General features: G+C 38.5%; 3 protein-coding genes across 4 annotated transcripts in view; 1 reads left to right on the forward strand and 2 right to left on the reverse strand.

The window, feature by feature from the left end:
• LOC144646446 (melanopsin-like) overlaps window positions 1–14,583 on the forward strand; it is a 38,380-nt gene extending 23,797 nt beyond the window's left edge. Inside the window, exons 3-5 of the mRNA XM_078506039.1 lie at window positions 9,994–10,039; window positions 10,569–10,724; window positions 12,413–14,583. Of these exons, the coding sequence (XP_078362165.1) occupies window positions 9,994–10,039; window positions 10,569–10,724; window positions 12,413–12,821 (611 nt within the window). The 3' untranslated portion in view covers window positions 12,822–14,583. The remainder of the gene's footprint in view (window positions 1–9,993; window positions 10,040–10,568; window positions 10,725–12,412) is intronic.
• Window positions 1–22,945, reverse strand: part of LOC144646428 (acid-sensing ion channel 1-like) — a 39,646-nt gene that overhangs the window by 4,955 nt on the left and 11,746 nt on the right. The window contains exons 1-3 of one of the 2 annotated variants that reach the window (XM_078506016.1): window positions 5,718–5,820; window positions 3,741–4,340; window positions 659–913 (exon numbers count right to left, since the gene is read on the reverse strand). The exons of the other annotated variant lie outside the window; for it this stretch is intronic. Coding sequence (XP_078362142.1) covers window positions 659–913; window positions 3,741–4,304 — 819 coding nt within the window. The 5' untranslated portion in view covers window positions 4,305–4,340; window positions 5,718–5,820. Of the gene's footprint in view, window positions 1–658; window positions 914–3,740; window positions 4,341–5,717; window positions 5,821–22,945 lie in introns of those variants that run through there. 2 annotated transcript variants of the gene reach the window in all.
• Window positions 15,590–22,014, reverse strand: LOC144646464 (acid-sensing ion channel 3-like). Its single transcript, XM_078506063.1, has 5 exons — window positions 21,985–22,014; window positions 19,116–19,181; window positions 18,124–18,310; window positions 17,141–17,232; window positions 15,590–16,558 (listed from the first exon to the last, which is right to left on the reverse strand). The coding sequence occupies exons 1-5, from the start codon at window positions 21,995–21,997 to the stop codon at window positions 16,428–16,430; spliced, it is 489 nt and encodes a 162-aa protein (XP_078362189.1). The 5' UTR covers window positions 21,998–22,014; the 3' UTR covers window positions 15,590–16,427.

Below are 22,945 nucleotides of genomic sequence, written 5' to 3' on the forward strand. Positions count from 1 at the left end.
CGAATTCATTTATTTGGTGGGAGGCGAGCCCTCTCACCACTGCGCCATCCCTGCTCACCTATTGAGATACCCTAATTTACCTTCGGCTACAAAATGGAAAAGATTGAGATAAATTCTAAGCGATGAGCAAGAATTTTTCCAAATTGCACCCTCAGATCCGTGACATAGTTCTTGTAAGTCATTTCTTGCAATGTTTAGTTATCCGGCCCTATGCCGCCCACTTGTTGTGTGAGGCGCGGTGGCCTAATGGTTAGCGCGCCGACTCCGAGTCGAACGGCCCGGGTTCTAGGCCTGGCCGGGGCGCTGCGTTGTGTTCTTGGGCAAGACACTTTACTCTCACAGTGCTTCTCCCCACTTAGGTGTACAAATGGGTACCGGTGAATTTACTGTGGGGGGTAACCCTGCGATGGACTAGCATCCCATCCAGGGGGGAGAGCTACTCCTAGTCGCTTAATGCTACGGAAACCGGGATAAGCTCCGGCTGTATGAGTCTCATGGCTCGGACACAGACTTTTTTATGCCCACTTAGGGCTTTGGCAATAAGTCAAGTAAGTTACATAGAAAGAACTCAAAACGTTTAGTAAGGTTGAATATAGCCAAGTCTGAGATACATTATGGTGACACACATGAAGAGCGTTTTCATATTAAGACCTCATACCTTATGACGTTGTACTCGAATAGTGCTGCTAAATCCCGGTGACACGTCTATCCCATAATTCTCCATGTCGGGCCATTCATTTTGATCATGAACAAGTACACGAAAGCCAGTTCCCTCAAGTATATTGAACGGCCCATAATACTGTTCGGGCTCCGCATTAAGTTGTAGAAGAAGTCCCTGGCTCCTTCCCGCGGAGGCCTGGTAAAGTAATGGGTGACCTGGCCTGCCAGAGTTAAACGTGTAGCAGAGACCGCGCTGAAAGAAAAAAAATTATTAGAATGTTTGAAAATTTTGAAATACTTTTCCATCGCCTGTTGAAAATCCGTGAGTTTGAATGTTAATTGTGCAGTCTTTGGCTATCAGGCGCATTTACCGGGGACCCAGGCCTAATGATGATATAAACCTTTACAAGTACGAGATCGAGGATTACTACGACTTTCGGATTTTGACTCAGTTACGTTCCCAGATCCTTTAATCCTTTATGGTGCCGGCTAATTGAATAGGAGACTGTCGGTACGAGAAGTAAAACGTGATAATCGAAGCATAACAGTACAATCCCATTTAACAACAAAAAACGTGACAATTCACTACGAATGCAATGAAATGGAGATCCTCTTCCTCCCTTTACAATGTTGCAAGATGGGCAGCAATGAGAGGCATGATGGCTTTCTTTTTTTTTTTCATGCTATGTTTTCGAATATAAATGAAGTATCGTATCGTACAGAACATTGAAAAGGGAGAGAGGTTGAAGTACTAGATATTTTCATGTTTCAAAACTGGGGAAAACAGCAAATGTCCCAAGAATTATTTCTGGGATTGTAGTTTGAACGCTTGTACTCGTTCTCAATCTCGTCCTGTAATAATAATAATAATAATAATAATAATAATAATAATGAAGAATAATAATAATAAGAAGAAGAAGAAGAAGAAGAAGAAGAAGAAGAACTTTATTTAAGTGTTTTGTCTTCTAGCTGGCCTTAAGCTTACTAATCGGGGACACTGTTTAAATTAAAATATAATATAAGTATAAAAACGATTCTGGTCTATTTACATTAAATTATACTACATTTTCCAACACTCTTTGTATTTACATCTAATTCCTACAATTAAGATACTACTTGTAAAGGTCCCTGATGACTCGTTTTGAACATTCAGGCGGTTGCGACGGTATGTTTTCAGCCTGAGGGACGTTAACCCTATTCAGACCGGGGGGGGGGGGGCTTTTGAGGCCCGCGCTGACTTTGAACTTTTATAACTTTTTTAAGATTAAATCAAACGCTCCCAAACTTTCTGAGTTTTCCTAAAAATTATCTGGCAACAATTTGGTAGGGTTGGATGATGCGTCATGAACTTGACATCACCATGGCAACGGCATTTTGACAGGCATGTTTTCCCAAATTTGTAATTTTGCGTGTTTCTGTCAATAAAAATCAACTTAAATGGAATTATTTTTACATTTTTACGGGTTTAAAGCACATATTTATTGATTTTGAGTACTTTGCAATAATTTGGGGTGGTTTTCTGGCATTCTGGAAAAATTTTGAAATCCAAGATGGCGGATCCAAGATGGCGGCTGTTTTGACATCATGATGTAATTGTCACGTGATGTGACGTCATAATCTCACGTGACATATACCAAAAGAAAGATTTTCGGACATACAATACATCCTATAAGTTTCATTGTGATTGCTTAAATATTCTGGAAGTTAGATAGGGGGGCTTCCGAAGCCCCCCCCCCCCGGTCTGAGAAGGTCCAAAAAAGCCCGGTCTGAATAGGGTTAAGTGATAACTGACAGACAGCGTTACTTTCAGCAGGGGGGGAGGAAGAAACTTCCTTTGTTGTGAAAAGCTTGACAAAATTCTTTGTTTAGTTTGCATGTTTTGATCTTGACCTTGCACAAAACACAATAGCTATTTGCATTTTGTTTGTTTCTTTGCCGGAGTTTGCCGGACATAAAAACAACAAACAGTGATAACAGTGACCAGTCTTGCAATCATAATTAAGGCTTGCAAATTATACCAATTAAAATAACTCCAATGAGTCTGAAATGGTTTTACCATTTTTTGGTTGTTCTTTCTGAGAAAAACAAAACATCTTTCTTAGCAACGCCTTGATTGACACAGACTTGCACCGTTTCCAGGCACCGCTATGCCGTCAAAGAAAAGTGCCGACTTTATTCCCCCTGGTTTTCAGTTGGGGGATATAACAAAACACTTAATAACTGCCCCCAACGAAAACAGTGAGTTTTGTTTTCCCGAGACACTCAATGTTCCCCCTCTACTTAGCCTCGGGAAACATTGAGGTCAGGGTCTCGGGAAAACAAAATTAAACTGACTGTTTCCCTTGGGGACAGTCATTAAGTGCTTGGTGACTGTTCGCTTATAGCATGAAAAGTAGATCCCGTGAAGATAAACTCATGATAAAGCCAGGATTCGAGCCAGGATTCGAGCCAGGATCCGAGCCAGGATCCGAGCCAGGATTCGAGCCAGGATCCGTGCCAGGATTCGAGCCAGGATCTGAGCTAGAATCAGAGCTAGGATCTACCCTTTTTTCAGATTGAAATCCTAACCCAATTATAAAAGCTAACCGCAAGCACCCCAAGCTAAAGTAGGCTAACCGTTAATAAGTGCTAGTTAGGCTAACCAGAGTGCTAGTTAGGCTAACCGAACGCTATTTAGGCTAACCAGAGTGCTAGTTAGGCTAACCGAACGCTATTTAGGCTAACCGGAGTGCCACTCAGGCTAACCGAACGCTATTTAGGCTAACCGGAGTGCCACTCAGGCTAACCGAACGCTATTTAGGCTAACCGGAGTGCCACTCAGGCTAACCGAACGCTATTTAGGCTAACCGGAGTGCCACTCAGGCTAACCGGAGCGCCTTATAGTTAGTCCCATTCTTAATTATCCTTGCTCAGATCCTAGCTCGGATCCTAGCTCGAATCCTGGCTCGGATCCTGGCTCGAATCCTGGCTCGGATCCTGGCTCGAAGTTTAGGTATCCTCGATCCCGTGATCTAATGATAAGTCTCACAGAGGCATGCATGTGGATTAGAAAAACTGAACAAAATATAGCCATCCCTTACTTGTGGAGAAATAAACATGAAGAAATCCTTTGGTCCACATAAACGTCCATGCCAATAGCATGATGACAACATTTCCGATATGTTGTGGCCAGCCTCTGTTACCACGCGATCAAGATCCAGTGTAAAATTTTGAGTCGCATTATCTCGCAAGCCCTCGTCAAACATGAAAGACTCTATGTCGTCCAGAAACTTCTGAGCCTCAGTTCCCAGAATCTTATCTTTACGCAACATGTTCTGATTGCAGATTGTCACTGCTGGGAATAAAATCGTGTTGTTTAAATTTCGTTGTTGCTCCTTTACTGTTATTGAGTCTTTGTCGGCAAGCTTCGTGAAACCATTCAGACATTGCAGAATCAGGATTCCCAGCCCTATCATTAACAATACGGCCCATATTATACGCCGAAAGAGATTAAATGACCCGAGAATAAAATGAAATCCATGTAGGGTCGTGTACGAAGCAAACTCATCAAGGACCTCTGACGAAGGAACAATTCGCCCTTCGTTTGCATGTGCTATTTGTATTTCGTCTCCACTTGTTTCAACTTTGAATTGTTCGATTGTCATTATCTCCTGTTTGAAATATTGTCAGTTGTGTAGGAGCTATGAGAGTAAAAACGGTAAATTCATTATTAGTTCAGTGCTAATCCATCGCCTACCAGCTGCGTCGAAAGGACTGCTGTTTTCCGACTGTTTCCGACCAATTGTACTGACTAGGTGACACAGCACTCCAACTTGGTGAATAATTACAGCAAATAAAATATTCTAATTTCGCAGTAACTTCAAATTTCAATAACGCATCAAGTGCGCGTATATAACTAAAGGTGTACTAATCCGCAAAACAAAGTAAATTGAAAAGACAAAATCAATGAGTTTGTGTCAGTGAAAACGCCAGTGGATTGGACCAAGATCGAAAGGTCTCTTGTATTTTTGCTCGTTTGCGTTTAGAATTGTATTTTTGAAAGGAAAAAGCATCCTCAGTCAACAACCCGTAGTTCAATTAACATTTCAATACAAATTGGCAACATATCGACTACCTTAGCAGCTCCAAAAATTGATTTAACTACTTTTTCTTACATTGGAGTATCGCATATTTAATACAAAGCCCGTTATTAATTATTTTTCTGTCTGTACAGCTGTGTGGATTTAAATTTACACAGCAAATAAAAGCTAGCAATGCGTGCTTTTTATTATTATTATTCAAAGTTCACCCGGAGCCACTAATTTGTTATTCACCTCAGCAAAAACTACTGATAGTTTCTATTTATCGCCCTGCTGGGTTTTTCAGAACAAGCCGTCAACAAAAAGCAAATTTCTAATATATATTTCATGAGGAGAAAGTAGGCGATTGTAATTCATTAATCGATTAATTCAAAAAGACCATTTTGTGAAGTCTCTTTATAATTTCTAAATTCCGGGGAGGACTCTCTATTTGACAAACTGAGAGAGATGCTCTTCGAAGCTTTAGGGGTTGGTTGATTCATTATACAAGCGTGTTCCATTTCGCTTCATTTCATTTCATGATCATTTTTCCGGGAGTTCTTTCCCCTCCATCCCCCCTCCCGCCCCCCCCCCCCCCCCCCACTTCGCGAAGAAAACACTATGTTGGAGAGAAATATGTTCTTAAAAACAAATTGAAAATGAAATTATAGGCTTCAGCGAAAGAAATATTTATCAATAAGTGTTCAATAGTGTTCTTGGAGTGCATTGAAGGTCGTATAAAAACAATCGTTTCGGGGAAACTTTCCTTAGACATCAAATTCATACTGATGAAGGGATTTCCCCGAAACGTTTTTTTTTTTGTACAGCCTTCAATGCACTCCAAGAAAAATATTGAACACTTATTGATAGTTATTTTGAGAGCTACGGAGCAAAAACTCTTTTAGTGAATGAAAAGCACATTAAATAAGCAGTCGCAACCGACGACCAGTTCAAGCAATGAAATCATGGCGACCAAATACGACACAGACTTTATATTACCTCAGGTTTTTAAAGCGCCCTGCTGTTTCTTCTATATCGCAGTTTGCTGTTGCGTTCGTACTAGGATGCAGAAAAAAAAGGCCAACATGTACAAATAGTCCATACAGAGCTTCATCTGTAGCTAAAGTAATCTTTAGCTGAATAAATGTTAGGCAAAGGCGCCCCGTCGATTTTCACATGAAAAACATTAGATAAATGGTAATGAATGTAAAATGCTGATATTCCCTCTTCAAATATGCCATGCGTACAGTCCAGATAAATGAATCGCGCAGTTTAACTGGTCAAAAGAGCAGTCCAGCGGTTCTCATCTATTATTCCGCTCACCTTTTCACCAGGACTGTTCGTGGCTATATAAAGCAACAGATTTCTTTGTTGGAAGAATAATAAAACTATAAACTAAATTATATTTATTTTTGTTTCGTTTATATGTAGTTATCGACGCTCAGCCATTACCAACCAATAGTAACTATACATTCAGGATGTCAGATTTATAATTGCTTTTAAAATGATGGCTTACTTATTTACAGGAAAACAATGGCTCCGTCCGTTTTTTAGCTAAAAGGATCGAAGTGATTACTTTTTGCTTTATACTATGACAAGTTGGAGGTAATAAAACTGACAATGAGACACTTAATCTTTTTTCTTTCAGCACTAATGTCTCAGTCATTGTTCATAATTAAAAATATACTAGTTGAAACTTTTTTCAACAGTAGTCTTTTATTTCTCATCTTTTTCCTAAAAATGAGATGTAGTCAATATATAACCGCGACCTTGGGTAGTTTTATTTGGCGCTTTCGGGTCAGTCGAGAAATCGTGCGTTCTGTTAATTCTAGATTCCAACCAATAATAATAAAAAGGACAGGTTCATGACATAGATTTAGAATTGACACAAATGTCGAATGATAATTACCGGCTTTACTCGGGTTTGTCAGGTTTGTCAGACTTGTCAGGCCTGTTAACAATTCATGTGAAATACTATAATTTAGTTCAAATATAAAATGACTCGGAATAATAAATAGTGGAGCAAAAAAATAAAAAATACTAATCTATTCAGTAGTACTGTCGCTTGCTCAGACATTAGTGTGTCTGTTTGTCTTTTTTTTTTTTTTTTTGCTTTTTGTTTGATTTTTACAATAATCCTCAAATGCCAGGGGTAGGTTGCTCCCAATCCACCACTGCAAAACCACGGATTTTTGCAGCTTAGGTAAAAAGGGTAAAAACCATTCCGACTTAATTTTAACAGTTTATTTTTTCCAGCAGGCTCCCATTTGAGAAAACTTAGATTGACCAAATAGCCCTCATTCTGTAAAAAAAGAAGAAAGATGGAGCGTGTTAACGTCACCATTTTATTAAAGCCTTATAACAGGATAAGCTTTTAAACTTGATTTTTAAGACAGGTCAAAGACATGAGCAGATAACTCATCTAACAATTATCTCCTTTTAATTCTCTATTTTGTTCCTACAAACGTATAATGCAAAACAAGCCGCACAAAAGCAATAAAAATGGTTATTAGAAATATTGAAGCACGGTATACAACTCAATACTGACAATTATATCAGTTTTGTGGTTATACTAAGGTCATCCATCAATAACTTGTCTTTGGTCTTTCCGCTGTTGTCATGGCAACAATTTAGCAGTGTTTACTGAGGTAACCTCGGCGCCATTTGTAATAACTCCTGTAAAATGAATTTTTCTGTGGTCAGAGTATTGATTACTTCCCAAGTGCTTTAGTGTTTTGAATATTAAATTTCATCAAGTATTTTATTGTTTATGCGTAGTAAAACTGCGTTTACGTTTATCCCTGTAACGATCTGTGGCTCTAAGCACAAAGTGCACGAATCCCATAAGAATTTGTCGAGAGATTTGTCAAAAACAAGACTTCATTTTTTTGAGTGAGCATGACGGATTACACAAGCAGAACAGGTAATTCTTGGTCGGCGTTTCTCATTGTGCGTCTTGCCTCTGGCGTATTCCTTGCAATTTTGGCGGTGGTCACAGTTTTTGCAAGCATCGCCCTTTTAACGACGCTTTGGAACAAACGAAAACGACCACTGAAGTCTCCAACAATGTACTTTATTATTGGTCTTGGAATTGCGGACTTTACGACCGGCCTAGTTGTCGAGCCAGCATTCTCCATCTGTTACCTAAATAACGACTTGAACACATGTCGTGCAGAGGTAATGGAACTGATCCAGTTTCTACCAAGACTTGTTATGAATGCTTCTTTCCTTATCATTCTGTTTCTATCATGGAGTCAATTTCTGGCAGTTGTGCGTCCACACTTTTACAAACAATTCATGACCAAACTTCGCGTGACTGTGTTGATAACAGGAATATTTCTTTACACCACAAGTTTCTCGATTCTTCAATTTTCGCGGATTTCCAAGCGAGTCCTTCTAGAAATTGACGTTTACTTGCACGCGACCTTCGTTCCATTTCTTCTAATGTTATCGTACATTTCTATGTTGGTTTGCCTTCGTAGACACATGCGCAAAAGGAAAGCTGTCCTTTTCCGCCGAAATAAGGTTGTCAAAGGTGATTCGGAGGGTTCGATTAACTTTCTACCAATTCCTTATTCTGTAGAATGTGTTGAGCGTCAGTTCATAAGAATGAACTTGTCACTTACAATCGTGCTTTTCATTTGCACACTTCCTTCAATCGTCGTAATGCATATTGCGTTGCAAACAACAGATGCCTCTCTTGAATATCAAACGAATTTAGCCATTGCACAAAAGGTTGCCGATGATATTTTATTTATCAAGTTTGCGTTAGATCCGTTTATTTTTGCTTGGAATTTTCAACAGATCGGAAGGATATGGAAGGCTGCCTTAAGCAATAATTCGAGTCCATTAGTTACAAGGCGAAGCGAAATGTGACGATCTTTGTGAGGCCCTGCCAGGCCAGGTAGACTCCGTTTATTGACTATAGAACTTATTCAGTGGAAAGGATTGACCCGTGAATCTAAATTATCTCAAGTTTTGACAAAGACTTTTAATTTAGCTTGAATTCCCTGAGGCGATCTCCAACAGTGACATAAGCAATTTTGAAATATATATAGAGACAAGTGACACGAGATACCCAAGAAAGAGCGTCATTTGTGATACCAAAACTGCACTACACTAAATATGGATGATGACTGTCTACTGGCTAACAGCAGGTATCAACTCCTGAATATAAACCATAAAAATGATAAAAACTGAGTCTAATTGGATAGCAGTACAAATACCTGCGAAGAAAATAAATAAATGTATAACTAAATTATATAGCACTACAAAGGAATGTCTACATGTCCAATTTACAACTTTCTTAAGAGTTGCGAACTGAAGTTATAATCAGTTATAATTAGAAGTTATAATTAGTTATAATCTTTAAATGAACTTATGGGTCCATTATGTTTCCTGGCGAGACAAAATAATATTGAATATAGCCAAGTGTCGATGGATATATTGTTATTTGAAAGGCTATACCATAAAACAGCGGTGCACAGTGCTCAGAGTTCAACGGAGTCATACTTTACTAATACATGCTGTTCGAAAACATCACAAAAGCCCATTCCATTCCATCAGAATGTTTTCCAAATTTAACGCTCCAAGAGCTGTCAGTGAATAGTCAGTGAATATGACACATCGACCATGTTGTCTTTTTCGTTATGCATGTGGGCTTCTCCTGCAAAGTCCGTGACCGGGAGAGACTGGGATCCGCTGATCATGACTCGTGTGGTGTACTGATGGCTCATGATCAGTACAGTCTGAGGGAATCGAAAGTGCACTCAAAATTTATCTTTCTACTGTTATTCCCGTCCGGTTATCGATCAGGCGTTCAACTTTAGAATAGACTCCACGATAATCGAAAGTCAATTAAGGTATGTACTCTAGCGATAACCCAGGAACTTATAATTGTTGTTATTATACATTGGTGTCACCAGCTTGATTTTGATTGGCTATAAGCACGCAGCTAATTCTTGCTTGCTGTTTAATAAAAGTTTTATTGTTCCTTTTTTGGCGGGGACTTAATTTTCGCGATTTTTAAAAAATCGTGAAATTTAAGACCCGCGAAAATGTATTTTAAACGTTTTTTATTGTATTTTTTTAATGTTAATTTCGTATTTTTGGCCAAATCGCGAAAATTTAGTCCCGCGAAATATGCTCGTTCCATTTTCGCGAAATTAAGTTACCGCGAACTTAAGTAACAATAAGGTAAATAAAATGAAAAAAGCGTATGCTCATTTTCATCATTCGTCTTAAAAGACGCAATTGACGTTGCCGTTGTTTTTAGGAATCTGGCTGTATGCGCTTGTACTGACACTCCCTCCAGCCATGGGGTGGAACTAGGCCTTTCTCGATTATGCTAGTAAAACTGGCATTTAATGCTACTAGAAATTCTCGCATAAAGCCAAAAAAATGCTAAAATAATGCCTGATTTCTTTAAAAAATGCCACTTGAATTCCAAAGAATGCTTTGTTTTATTTCAAACAAAACGTACGAACTCTTACATTATATGCTCATATTAACAACAGGTGATACTTAATAATTGTTTGATTATAAAAACAAGAAATAAAAAAATATATTATTTTTAAAAAAAATTAAAAAAACACACACGTAAGTAACACAACACAAGTACACAAGTAACACAACGTACAAACAGTCGAAACAGACAGAAAACAATCAAATTAAGTAATCAAAACTGTGAAACTTTAGGATTATTTATCCTTCTGAGTGCTGAAATCTAGATCACAGTCATGAAAAATGACAAAAAATGCTAGCAATTCTTTTTCAAGAAAAAACGAAAAAAAATTCTCGTTTTCGCAAAAAAAACCGAAAAAAATGCTAGCATAATCGAGAAAGGCCCAGGTGGAACAGATTCATCCTCATTCCGTCGAGAATCAGCTGCCACCCGGACTGGTATTCCCAGGACATTTCGAGTATGTCTTACATCATATACCTAATGGCGTTTGGCTTCTTCATTCCTTTGCTGCTTATTATTCTCAGCTACTCCGGAATATACAGGTACAGTTAGTTACGTTTCTACTTAAACGAATAAACACTTGTATTTTTTTAATAAACGGAATGGTTAAATGGACACTGTAACCAGCTTTACTTACTTTACAAAAACAGACATACCATCGTTGTACAACAGGCGATTACAGGACATTGCCATCTTTATGTATAAACTTAAGCATAAATTGCTGCCCGAGAGACTCAGTAATCTTTTTCAATTAGACAGTGGCTTATATAATTTTAGAAACCGTGAATTTGTTCAACCCCGATTCTCTTCGGTAAAATTTGGCAAACACTCTCTTCGATACCTAGGGCCCAAACTTTTGAATGCTCTCACACCTAGACTAAGAAATTTACCCTCTTTGAAGCAATTTAAATGCGTTATACGTGGTCGGGACCTCACTGCGTTGGCTGCTAATATCAGTGACTGTCGGGGATGCAAACTATGCCAAGAATGACTGACAGCCAACATTACATGACATAATTTTTACTTTTAACATAATTTTAATTTTTATATTTTAATATAGTTAAAGAAACAGAATTTTAATATATTTGTACTTAGGTTTTTTAAATGTATATAAATATTTTTTATTTTATATATATTAATTATACGCTTTTAGTTAGGCAGGTTAGGTGTCCACAATTAGTAGATGGGACTTTTCCCCTCAGCTACTACAGATTTGACACGATAATAAAGTTGTTATTATTATTGTTATTATTATTACTTCGAACATTATTGAGCCTTAAGACGTTAGAAGTCTACGAAAAGTGGCCCAGTTTTGTTCAAGGTTACTATGCCAGTTTACGGAAGCTATAAACAAGTGATATTTATGTGTTGCCATCAGCAACTTTTGATTTCAGCTTGAAAAAGCCAGGCTGATTTTTTCAAGTTCTGCCCTTGTCAACTCACTCAATCCTCTTCGTGCCCTTGGGCACATAAGGCCTTAGTTCTGCCCTTGTAGCCTGGAAAAAAGCAAAAAATACTTACAACGGCTCCCATTTTCCTTCAACACAATTTTCTTTATGTCTTGAGAACAGCAGACACGTAAAGATTTTAAGAAAAACGACAATTTTTTTAAGTTTCAAAGACATGTTTCGACAGAGCATCTGTCATCTGTCTACTTATTATTCAACTCACTGTGCTTTGTAAACCATTCAACTGAAGATGACAGATGCTCTGTCGAAACATGTCTTTGAAACTTAAAAAAATTGTCGTTTTTCTTAAAATTTTCTTTATATCTTCACCGTGATACCGTGATGTTCTAGATGCATTTCGTGTACGAGCAAGAGAACGTTGCCAATTTAAGCACGTTTTACTGAAAAGCAGAAAAATCCCCGTGAAAGTGTCCCTTTAATTTAGTCAGAGCTTATACACAATTCATTGCAAGAGCCCATCACAATTCATGTTACTTTCGTGAGCGTACCTTCTCCTGTATATTTTTTAATTTTAGGATAGCACTTTCCGCTATTTTTTTTTTCTTGAACGTTTTGCTTGGTCCCTGTGTAATAACAAAGCGTCGTCCTAACTGTATTTTGATTGGGCGTTCGAAGTTGGTGAAGGGGGCAAAAATTGTCTGGAGACAGCTAGAGATCAGTTTCTTTAAATGAGAATATACGGGAAAAGATTGAATTCAAGGCTTAGTATGGGAGATGGACAATCTGAGTGATAAGCTCCTGTTTTTATTTTTTTTGGTCAGGTATATTCAAAATACTTCATTGCAGCCAGGCGCAAACGACATCGCTCTAGGACGTCAGGTACGCTCCCGACAGAGAACGATCCGCATCGTGGTGTGCATGACCCTGGCATTCTTCATTAGCTGGTCGCCGTATGCCGCTGTCAGCCTCGCGGGCACAATTGTCGGTCACGAAAGTGTCTCCCCATCCTCGGCCCTGGTATCGGAGATGTTGGCTAAAGCATCTGTGATTTACAACCCGATTCTGTACGTACTGCTCAACTCAAAGTTCAGAGTCACCTTGCTGCAAGTGTTCAGCTGGAACCGCATAGGCGTCACCACGACGGGGAACTCAGATCTGGAAGGGGAGGGCACTACTACAGGCGCCATCGAGATACAAGCCCGAAACAGCGTTCGTCACCGAGACTTGTGAGATGATTGGGAAGCCGGGGAAGGATGCTAATGACTCAGTCATTACATTTAATAGAGCGATTTTCACTTGAGTGTCGAAATTATTCGCATTTACTTTGGTTTTGCATTACAACGCTTAGAGATTGGTTTTAAAAAAAAACACGCACCACTTTCACCACCAATGAGAAGTAAATCCAAAACCAATCATGACTCGCTCACACACGTTTTTCCGCGTTTCGTGCCGGATACATGTATTTGCTTCGAGTTTTGATTGGTTCACTGGATTGTCCTGTGATTGGCCAGAGTGATTGCTTTGAGGGTCTTAATGGGGTTAACCGTTAGCCGTAAAACGGCCAAAAATTTAGCCGTTAGGCGTAAAAATTGGAAAATTTTAACAGTTAGCCGTAAAATATGTTAACCGTAAAATATCGTTCAGTAATTATAAATAGACCAAACGAGTTCACTTTATCGTCCCAGAATGGCTCTGAGACTTAAAATATGTTTTTCAGTAATGGAAATTAATTTTAAACTTTTTAAAACAATGAAAATAAAATTTTAACTTCTGTTAACCGTTATGGAAATAAATTAACCGTTAGCCTTTAAAAAAGCCAAAATTTTAACCGTTAACCGTAAAAGCCACCACCCCATTGAGACCCTCTACTTTGGTTTTGGCTATTCGACACTCCTTTGAAAATCATTCTATCTGTTCAGTTCAAAGCTTTCAACTTTAAGTTATCCACATTCCCTTTATAGCTAACCGAGAACTTTGAAGATCTCCAAAATAGGCCTAGTAGTAGTAACACAGGGACTACATGGGTACTTTTCCACTTTTGGTTTCCACTACATGCATGCTGCCCAGAAGGTAGAGGATGCCTGCGCATGCATGTTATGAGATTTATAATAGAGAACCCGCGGTGGATCCACGACGAGTGATGATTTCAGAAATATGGTTTTTGATGTTTACAATAATCGGCAATGGTCAATTTTTTTCATTTTATAGGCAAAAAGCGACTTAAAATCTTGGAAACCAGGTTTGCTGGAATTTAATTACAAGTACCCTCGTTGAGTAATAATAATGATAAGGTTTCCTCTAGTGTCCAGTATTTTGGTCAGGAAGAGATTTCAAAATGGCGGGTAAATAACGTGTTTTTTTGTGGGTTAAGGGGTTTCGGCAATTTGTAAAAGCTTTCTTAATCCAAGTCACGTTTAAACTAGAATTCTTGTATAGCTAATTTTTGTTCAGTTGCATTTTAGCTTGCTACGATGAATTTCTTTCGTTTTTATATTTTCACTTTTAATCATAAGGGTGGTAACGAAAATAGGTCCGAAACTGGGGGACCTAATTGGGTGATTTGATTGGGTCCCTAGCCAGGTTTTTGTACCTTTCCGTGTGTATGTTGCAAGTTAAAAAAGCTCCTTAAAGTGGTAACTTTGTTTGGTGAGGTAAAGAAAAATGCTGTCTATTACAATTTGGCTAATTTCCCTGTTTGTGTCTTTACTTTAGATCAGAATGGACTATTCCTTAGTCTGTTGTAAGTTAAAGTTTCGGCCATTTTTTTCAGAGTACGTTGTCGAGAGCGATTTGGAATTTCTACTAATTGTGAAAAGCAAACTCGGCGATCGAATGGTAAAACACTTATTAAACTTGTTTACCGCAAAATATGGCGATTTGTCAGTGTCTTGCGGTCCACGATACTTTGTGCAACCTCGTATAATCAATATTAATTTTAACCAGTTTTCAGTTGAAATTTTTTGTCTGTTGTAAGTTTTTGATAGTGAGCTTTATTTGCATTTGTTTACTATTGTACACTGTTACAAAAATTATTATATATATGTACACAATAATCAAGGAAGTCTACGTTTTCAGGGTCGGTCACTGCCAGGTAGAGGCAGATTGGCAGCTTTATAAACAATACCTACCATTGATAATGCATAAGATAAGCAAAAGATATAATTCATGAGGTAGAAGAGGAGATGTAAAAGGTTATTTCAGTCAAACAAAAATTAGAGCCATTTGTCTGTAAAGAGAAGTAGCGTGAGTGTCTGGGTGGGTAGGAGGGGCTGCAATCTTAGTCATCAGTTAACTTTACGGCAACTTCTCAGATTTCACTTAAGATTTTGTCCCATTTCTCAGCTATCAGTAAATTTTGCAAGTCGCAATCTCAGCTATTAGTTAGTTTTCAGCTCAAACTTAAAAGTTTGACCAATTTTTAGCTGTTTGTGAAACTACATCCAGCTCTCACAAGTTAAATAGCAAAGACTGTCGGTTGTGGTGGAGTTAAAGATCAGACCTTGCAAGTTTTAGTAGTGAGACCCTTTTATAAGTTTGGTCAGTAAGATATGTAGGATTGCATGTAAATTAGGTATCCACGTGATACCCCAGTGTTAATTAAGTATGGTCAACTGACAATGCGTACAAAAGTCGTGTTATAATTTACCCGGTTAATTAAATGACATAGTACTTGTATACAATGTAGAAGTTGTGTCTGACACAAACTACGTAAATTATACAGTTTTTCCCTACAGCATTATTATTAAAAGCAGCTTGTAAAATAAGCAGATACATAATTCTGAATATTTCATGGAATTATAACTAAATTTTATCTGCAAGTTTGAGCACAATTTGTTCTCAAAATGCATTTGCTTCTCGATATGATCCATCATAAACTTAATCAACTTTAAAAGTTGATATCTAGTGAAAGTTATTGTATATGTATATAATACAGATTGAATACTTGTTTGATGTACAATGCCCTTGGTGTAATCCAGTATTTATTAAATAATCGTTTCTTCTATCAAACATGTGTTGTGTTAAATTAAGGCTGGTTTTCACAAGCGACGGAGTCGGTGTTGGAGTCGTAATCAGAAGCGCACAACGTCACGATCTAGTGAACTAGTTTCCGTTTCCGCTTTTGACTACGTAACAATATATTACTCTAGTATTCTGAAGTAATATAAATTCTGAGGCGACGACGTTTCACAAGGGGGTCTTAAATAATTTTCAGGAAATTTTTCAAAAAATTAATTTAAATAAAAGTAGCTGACAACTTCTATGTTAAATAATTGTTCAACAAATGTTGCGTTTTCTTGTAGCATGACATCCGATATACGATATTCGATACTTCTCGCGAGCGAACAAGGTCTTTTGTTTACACAGGCCTTTTGTATTAAAAGAATGTTGAAATTTCTGTTCACTAAATCTACAATAACTCATCAAATATAATTTGTTTCTTTGTTTATACTTTGTATAAGTCCCTTCTAACGGCCTGAAAGTATTTTGTTTTGTGTTCTACGCGGTGATTTCTTGTTGAGTTGAACTTTGATTCTTGTAACATTTATTCCCGTAGTTGGTTCCTAGTCCTTTTCGGTTCTATTGATCGGTCGATTGCGCGCAACGGAACCTGGTCCGCTCGCCGAGTGATGCCATTAAGCGACGATGACGTCATCACTTAAAAAGCTATTTCTATTCAAAACATGTTTATTCGATGGATAGGTGCGCCGCATGGTACGCGTTTTAGTCGCCAGAAAGTTGCCACGCGGCCTCCGGAAGTATCAATAGGAAACAGTGCTAAATCAAAAAGTAAGGGGGACCGCTACGTTTGGAACTTAACAGTATATCAACTTCCGACTATTGCGAAATTCGGACATTTCGGCTTCGTTTGCAACTTCGAAAGCACAGCAATATAAAAAGATCCACAAATTCAAACACTGTTAGAATACTGCAGCCCAGTAAAAGACTCATATTACCTCCAACGTCAGCTGTGGGAAATGAAAGGAGACGATGTTAGTAATAGCAACTTCAAATTATCTTCGGGCCTATCCCCACCTCACCCTCACCCCAACTCCACCCCGACAATTGAATAGTTTGAATAGTTTGTTTTTTTGTAACCGTCTTTGCAATCTTGCCAAATCGACCCAAACTTTTTCAGTTCCGTTTATTGTTACTTCTCTTACTTCTTTACTGCTTGTCTATCTTATTAAACGATCTGTTATTTTAAGGTTTTCCTCTTTTAAGGCAATTTTGTACTTCTCATAAAAGTGACTTATTAAAGCAATTCGCTTCATCGCACTTTCTCGAGATGTGGCCGGGTGCAAAGTCATTATGAGAACAAGAAAAAAAAAGATAGTTTCATTGAAACGAAAGTTAACACGTAAGTAAAACCAATTTCCATCTCAGCCAAGGTTTTGCCTCAGGGCTCGTTATGAAACAGAAGCAAAAGGCAACTTAAAATGGCCTGTTGACATTCAGTGTTACAAATGTAGTACTATAAATAGCTACAGTATTTATAACAACAACTACTACAACAACGGCAACAACAACCACAAAAGTTATCTCCTTACATCCAAAATCATGAATATCATATGCAGGCTTCTCCTTTGTTACTTCTGTGATAAGGCTTTGATAAAAAACGTTCAGCTGAAGTAAACGCCTCCTAAATTGAAGACAACGTTCAACAAAATTACAGCAATTAAGTTCCCTTGATCATCTATCGTAATATACCAACCCATACATTTGTAACATGTATCTGAGAAATATAAAAGATGATTCACCATAAGATATATATTGTAAACATATTTCCTAATACATGGAAAAGTACTGGCACGCCCCGAACGATTTTTGTGTTTGTTTGTTTGTTTGTTTGTTTATTTGTTTGTTTGTTTTAGTTAAACATAGAAATTAAATGCTCGCGTGCTTATCACGCGTGACATTAGGGGCAGTAAAGGCTGGTTCTCACATAATCGCCCCGATCGGTACTATCGCCTCTGTCACTTCAACAAGTTGAAGTGACAAGTTCTTGCGATCGTGGCAAATTTCCACTCGAATTGCCTCATAGAATTGCCAATTCTATGAGAACATTACACAGACGATCGCTAACGTCTGCGGCGTTTGTGGCGATCACGATCGCTTGGATCGCCCGTGTTCTATCCTTCTAGCTTCTCTTTTCCTTCTTCGCCGTAAAACTGCAATAACTGAGAAGATAGAAGGCCACGAGTTTTGCTCTTTCAGTGTATTAAATTGAGGTCTAAAATGATTGTTTTTCGAAAGTCTTCACTCTTACCAGGCGATAGGGGCGATCATATGAGAACCCCTGGCCCGATCACTTTCAATCGCTTCGATCGCGATAGAAACGATCGGGGCGATCATATGAGAACCAGGCTTAAGGATGCGCAGTGCAGTACTAAATAGGGTTAGATGTGGTCAGGGTAGATACTAGTGCAATATTGCAATACTAAAAAGGGTCAGGGCATGTTTACTAAGAACCTCTGCAGCACACACCTATCCTAAACTGACGGGAGTGTTCCCCCACGGAAACATAACGCACCTGAGTTCTGTCTCCATCTGGCTGATCAGCTCCTCGCTAGCATTCACAACAGAGGATTCATTTGTTCGTTTGAGCAAAATTGGCAGCAAGTGCCTTGAAGGATAACTGGAACTTGATAACTGCACGTCAAAGTCAACAGTCTCGCATTTCACCGGACAGTCACAATCCAAGCTGGCCTGGAACTCGCCTAGAGAAATATTCAACGTATCATCATCATTATTAATAAAAACTAGCAATGATATATTTCAATTCCTGCGTTTTGATTGGTTAACAGGCAACGGTATATGAGCTCAAATACCACTGACCACAAATATGGTAGCCGATACACGTTAACGAAAACAGCTGGCCATGGGGAGTTCAAATATTGCAATTCTTTGGGCCGGATGTTTTTAATAAAGTAATTATTTTTTCACTCGCGCTTGTTGGATATGAGATCAGTTATAGCCAGCTCGGCTCTACGCGCCTCTTGGCTATCTACCATCTCATATTCAACGCACGCTCGTGGAATAATTGTTAATTTATAGCTTGTCGGTATATTTCCACGTTCACTAACCGCACGATTCTTGCAACCTGCTTTCATCTAGCATCGTGTCATGATCAAGAAAGCATCAAACGATTAATTACAAGAGTCATGGGTTTAAATCCCACCAAGGAAAATATTTTTTTGTTCGCGTAGGAAGTTAGAGGGCTTATGCTCACATAGCCCTTCAATTTGACCATTTACGTTTTTTAAATAGCACGATCAACCTCGCAGTGCATAGACCGAATAAGCTTGGTCAATATTATTTATTTATTTTATTATTTTTCTATCTTAGAAAAAGGCAACTAAAAATAGCTAGCCCAAAAAAGGCTTCTAAAAATGGCTAGCTCGCGAAAATTCAAACGGTTTAGACCACTCATTTAATCAATTAGATTATTGCACGATTCATTTAACCTGGACCGTGAATGTAGTAGGATTAGTACGAGTATAACAAAACTGCTCTGCAACTTACCGTCCGCCGGCGTTACACAATTCACAATTTCCCTTGGTCCACAAAACCTCACGTTTTTACTTTCGTCTAAAAAATAAAACATAACGAAATCTGATGAAATATTACATGTAGTAAGTCACCCCTAAAATAATCATGAACATGGAGGTTTCCCTTCAGACTCTTACAGATTATTAGCAATTATTGAATTCGGCTTTCGTATGATATGAAGAATTATACAGATCGAGGAAGGTGTTATCCGCCTCAGCCTTCGGCTTCGGCGGATAACACCCTCCGAGATCTGTATAATTCTTCATATCATACGAAAGCCGAATTCAATAATTGTTTTATTATTCATTCAAAATATTTCCAGAGCTCCAAATGCACAAAATGAATTTAATAGGGTTTTGACAGTAGGCAAAGTACACAAATACACAACAACGTTCGCTTTAAATTTGATTTAAACTAAAAAAACTCGGTAACCTTCATTAAATTTCTTGTCCTTTATAATGTCGATATTTAGCACTTGCTTGAAGTGTCTATTGAAGCTAAATCTGATGACACAAAGCGATGTTTTCGAGTACAGGTTTCCATCGTTCTTGCTTACTTCGACGTAGAATTTTCGTAAAACCGCTCCAAGTCCTCCGCTGTGGCTGGATCAGGGATCTTTTCCTCTTGAAGATACGCTTTCAAAATCGATCGACTCCCCTTCGTTGCTTTTTCCGTGTTTTGACTTTCCTTGTCTTCTAATAACTTTAAAATTTTACCTCTTCGTAATGCTCAAATCTAGCGGCCATTTTCGAGCTTTCAACTTGCTCGGCAGCAAAGCCGTTCAGTCGCGTGACGTCAGCGGTTCTTGGGAACGAGGTTGCGATCTGTTAATCATACTTGAAAACGAGCTTGCGATCCATTAATTTTTGATATTGGACGATTGACGTCATTTTAATGACGACAATCGTCCAATAATTGGAATTTCTTCCAAATTTGGTCGGCGCTAGCCGGTTAGTTGGAATTAACCGGGGATCGAAAGCCAATCAGAAACAGAAATATTTTGAATGAATAATAACAGTCATTACATGTTACAAAGTTTAGTGTTTAAAGACGGTATTCACCTGATAACTCCCTATCCAATGGATGACCATGGATAGCTGAACGCTTTTTTCTTTTGATTTGTCCAGTCGAATGCGGTTTTTACTGACACTCTAACACAAGCTCACTTTTACCAGAAGCTGGGACTGTTATATGGGACTCAAATACATAAACTAGAAATAGCTGACACTAGGTTGCCCCCGAAGTTTCGACGATGTTTATCGGTTTTTCTTTGCTCTTCATCCTTTTCTACAATTCAGACATTTGATTGGAAATTAATTTTCTATTTTGGATGATTATTAATTATGATACGGTAAATCATTTAATTACAAGAACGCAACAGCATCTTGACATCATTTTGTCATGTTTTGCTGTGTTGTGGGATCTCAGCTAGACTCAAGCTAGACTTTAGAAAAAGTCAGTCGTCTTTATTAATTTAACACGCCAGGACGGTCGACCTATCGCGACTTGCGTGGCTCGTTTTCGCGACTTCGTCGCTTTGAATGGGCCGCTTTGCGGGCTCGAATCGAACTCACTTCACTGTGGTAAAGTCTTGATCTCAGCGAGGATAAACTTTAGAAACAGCAAAACGTTTTAAAATTACCATTTGAGCCGGCCCAATTGTTTTATAAATATATGGGCTGAGAGCCCGAGCATGAAGAATGACATGAGAATGATCAATCTTAAGAAAGAAAAGGATGTCGAAAGAATTTCTTACCTCTGTCAAAGCAAACGCCTGCCGCGAGTTTTAAATAATCACAATGCATCTCGAGATCTCTTTTGAATTTCTTTTCTTGATGCCGCATATCATCTTGTAAAGTTAAAATTTCGTCAGGAAGTGGACCGATCAAGACTTTTGAAGTTTTCTCCATTCAAGTAGTTTGTGCCTGGTAAATCACGGTCAGTTGGACAAAGGCTTTCTTATCGTAAATCACGCTTCATGACAACGATCAACTTTTTAAAAGGAAAGGATACCGAAAGAATTTCTCACCCTTGACAATGAAAACGCTTGACTTTCTAAAAGTCGCTCGCTTCTGGTTTCCGGTTTCGCCTGCCGCGAGTCTTAAACAATTATCTCGAGATCTTTTTTTTAATTTCTTGTAAATCTCGTCCGGAGATAGACTGATCAAGGCTTTTCTCCGTTCAAGTAGTTTGCGCTTGGTAAATCGCGGTTTTGGACTAAGGCTTGCTTATCGATCGTAAATCGCAGACAAATTTGAAGATATGGCTTGATATGTTCGTACGTGTTCCTAGACATATTTCGTCTTCGGCCACTCAGATGTAAAAAATGTGGATTTTCTTACTTCTCTGCGAGTTACTTAGTTAATTATCGCGAAGTCTTTTCAACAATTGCATTGCTTTCGGCTTTTAGACATTGTGAAATGAATAGGCCTCGAAAAAAACCTCAAATTATCTTTTTCAAAATTCTGCCCAACTGCAATCAACCTTTACAAGCTTCGTTTGTTTACTTGTTGTCATCTGTGCACGTGCTCATGCTTTGGGCTGTCATCATCACCCAATCATCGTTTACTTGCGTCATCATTGACCAATCACCGTATGTCGGCATTTTACAACTCTCGATACCTACTTGCGGGCTTTCAGCTTGTCGGCATTTTACAACTCCCGAGACTATTTGCGGGCAAAAATTGATCAAATCGAGATTTTTCCCAGTATATACTATATATTCGCGCGGATTACAATGATGCCTCCTCGGGTTTTGGCCTCTGGGCCAAAACCCTGCGGGGGCAATAACATAATCCTAGGAAACAAATCTCTTTTTTTTTATTTGACGGCTTGTATCCACCTAACTGAACCATGCCCAATGTTTGACAGTGACATCGCAACAAGCCAGTCCAGCACCCAGAACAGCGCTGACGAGAGGGGAGCTGCCAGCTCTCTCGCACTGTGATGTACGGAGAGCAAGACGAAGAACCTGTGTTCAATTGAAACAAAGCGTATTAAATAAAATAAACTAGAAATAGCTGACACTAGGTTGCCCCCGAAGTTTCGACGATGTTTATCGGTTTTTCTTTGCTCTTCATCCTTTTCTACAATTCAGACATTTGATTGGAAATTAATTTTCTATTTTGGATGATTATTAATTATGATACAGTAAATCATTTAATTACAAGAACGCAACAGCATCTTGACATCATTTTGTCATGTTTTGCTGTGGTGGGGGATCTCAGTTAGACTCAAGCTAGACTTTAGAAAAAGTCAGTCGTCTTTATTAATTTAACACGCCGGGACGGTCGACCTATCGCGACTTGCGTGGCTCGTTTTCGCGACTTCGTCGCTTTGAATGGGCCGCTTTGCGGGCTCGAATCGAACTCACTTCACTGTGGTAAAGTCTTGATCTCAGCGAGGATAAACTTTAGAAACAGCAAAACGTTTTAAAATTACCATTTGAGCCGGCCCAATTGTTTTATAAATATATGGGCTGAGAGCCCGAGCATGAAGAATGACATGAGAATGATCAATCTTAAGAAAGAAAAGGATGTCGAAAGAATTTCTTACCTCTGTCAAAGCAAACGCCTGCCGCGAGTTTTAAATAATCACAATGCATCTCGAGATCTCTTTTGAATTTCTTTTCTTGATGCCGCATATCATCTTGTAAAGTTAAAATTTCGTCAGGAAGTGGACCGATCAAGACTTTTGAAGTTTTCTCCATTCAAGTAGTTTGTGCCTGGTAAATCACGGTCAGTTGGACAAAGGCTTTCTTATCGTAAATCACGCTTCATGACAACGATCAACTTTTTAAAAGG

The sequence above is a fragment of the Oculina patagonica genome, chromosome 3 (assembly GCF_052425735.1).
Source record: "Oculina patagonica isolate OP01 chromosome 3, crgOcupat, whole genome shotgun sequence".
In the NCBI taxonomy this organism is placed as follows: domain Eukaryota; kingdom Metazoa; phylum Cnidaria; class Anthozoa; order Scleractinia; family Oculinidae; genus Oculina; species Oculina patagonica.

Excerpts from the sequence above, each read along its gene's own strand:
- LOC144646464 (XM_078506063.1), bottom strand. Across the intron at positions 17,233-18,123 it reads CAGATGGAGACAGAACTCAG|GAGGCGTTTACTTCAGCTGA; the intron begins GTGCGTTATGTT and ends TCTTCAATTTAG. Across the intron at positions 16,559-17,140 it reads TGATATTCATGATTTTGGAT|CTGACGTTGGAGGTAATATG; the intron begins GTAAGGAGATAA and ends CATTTCCCACAG.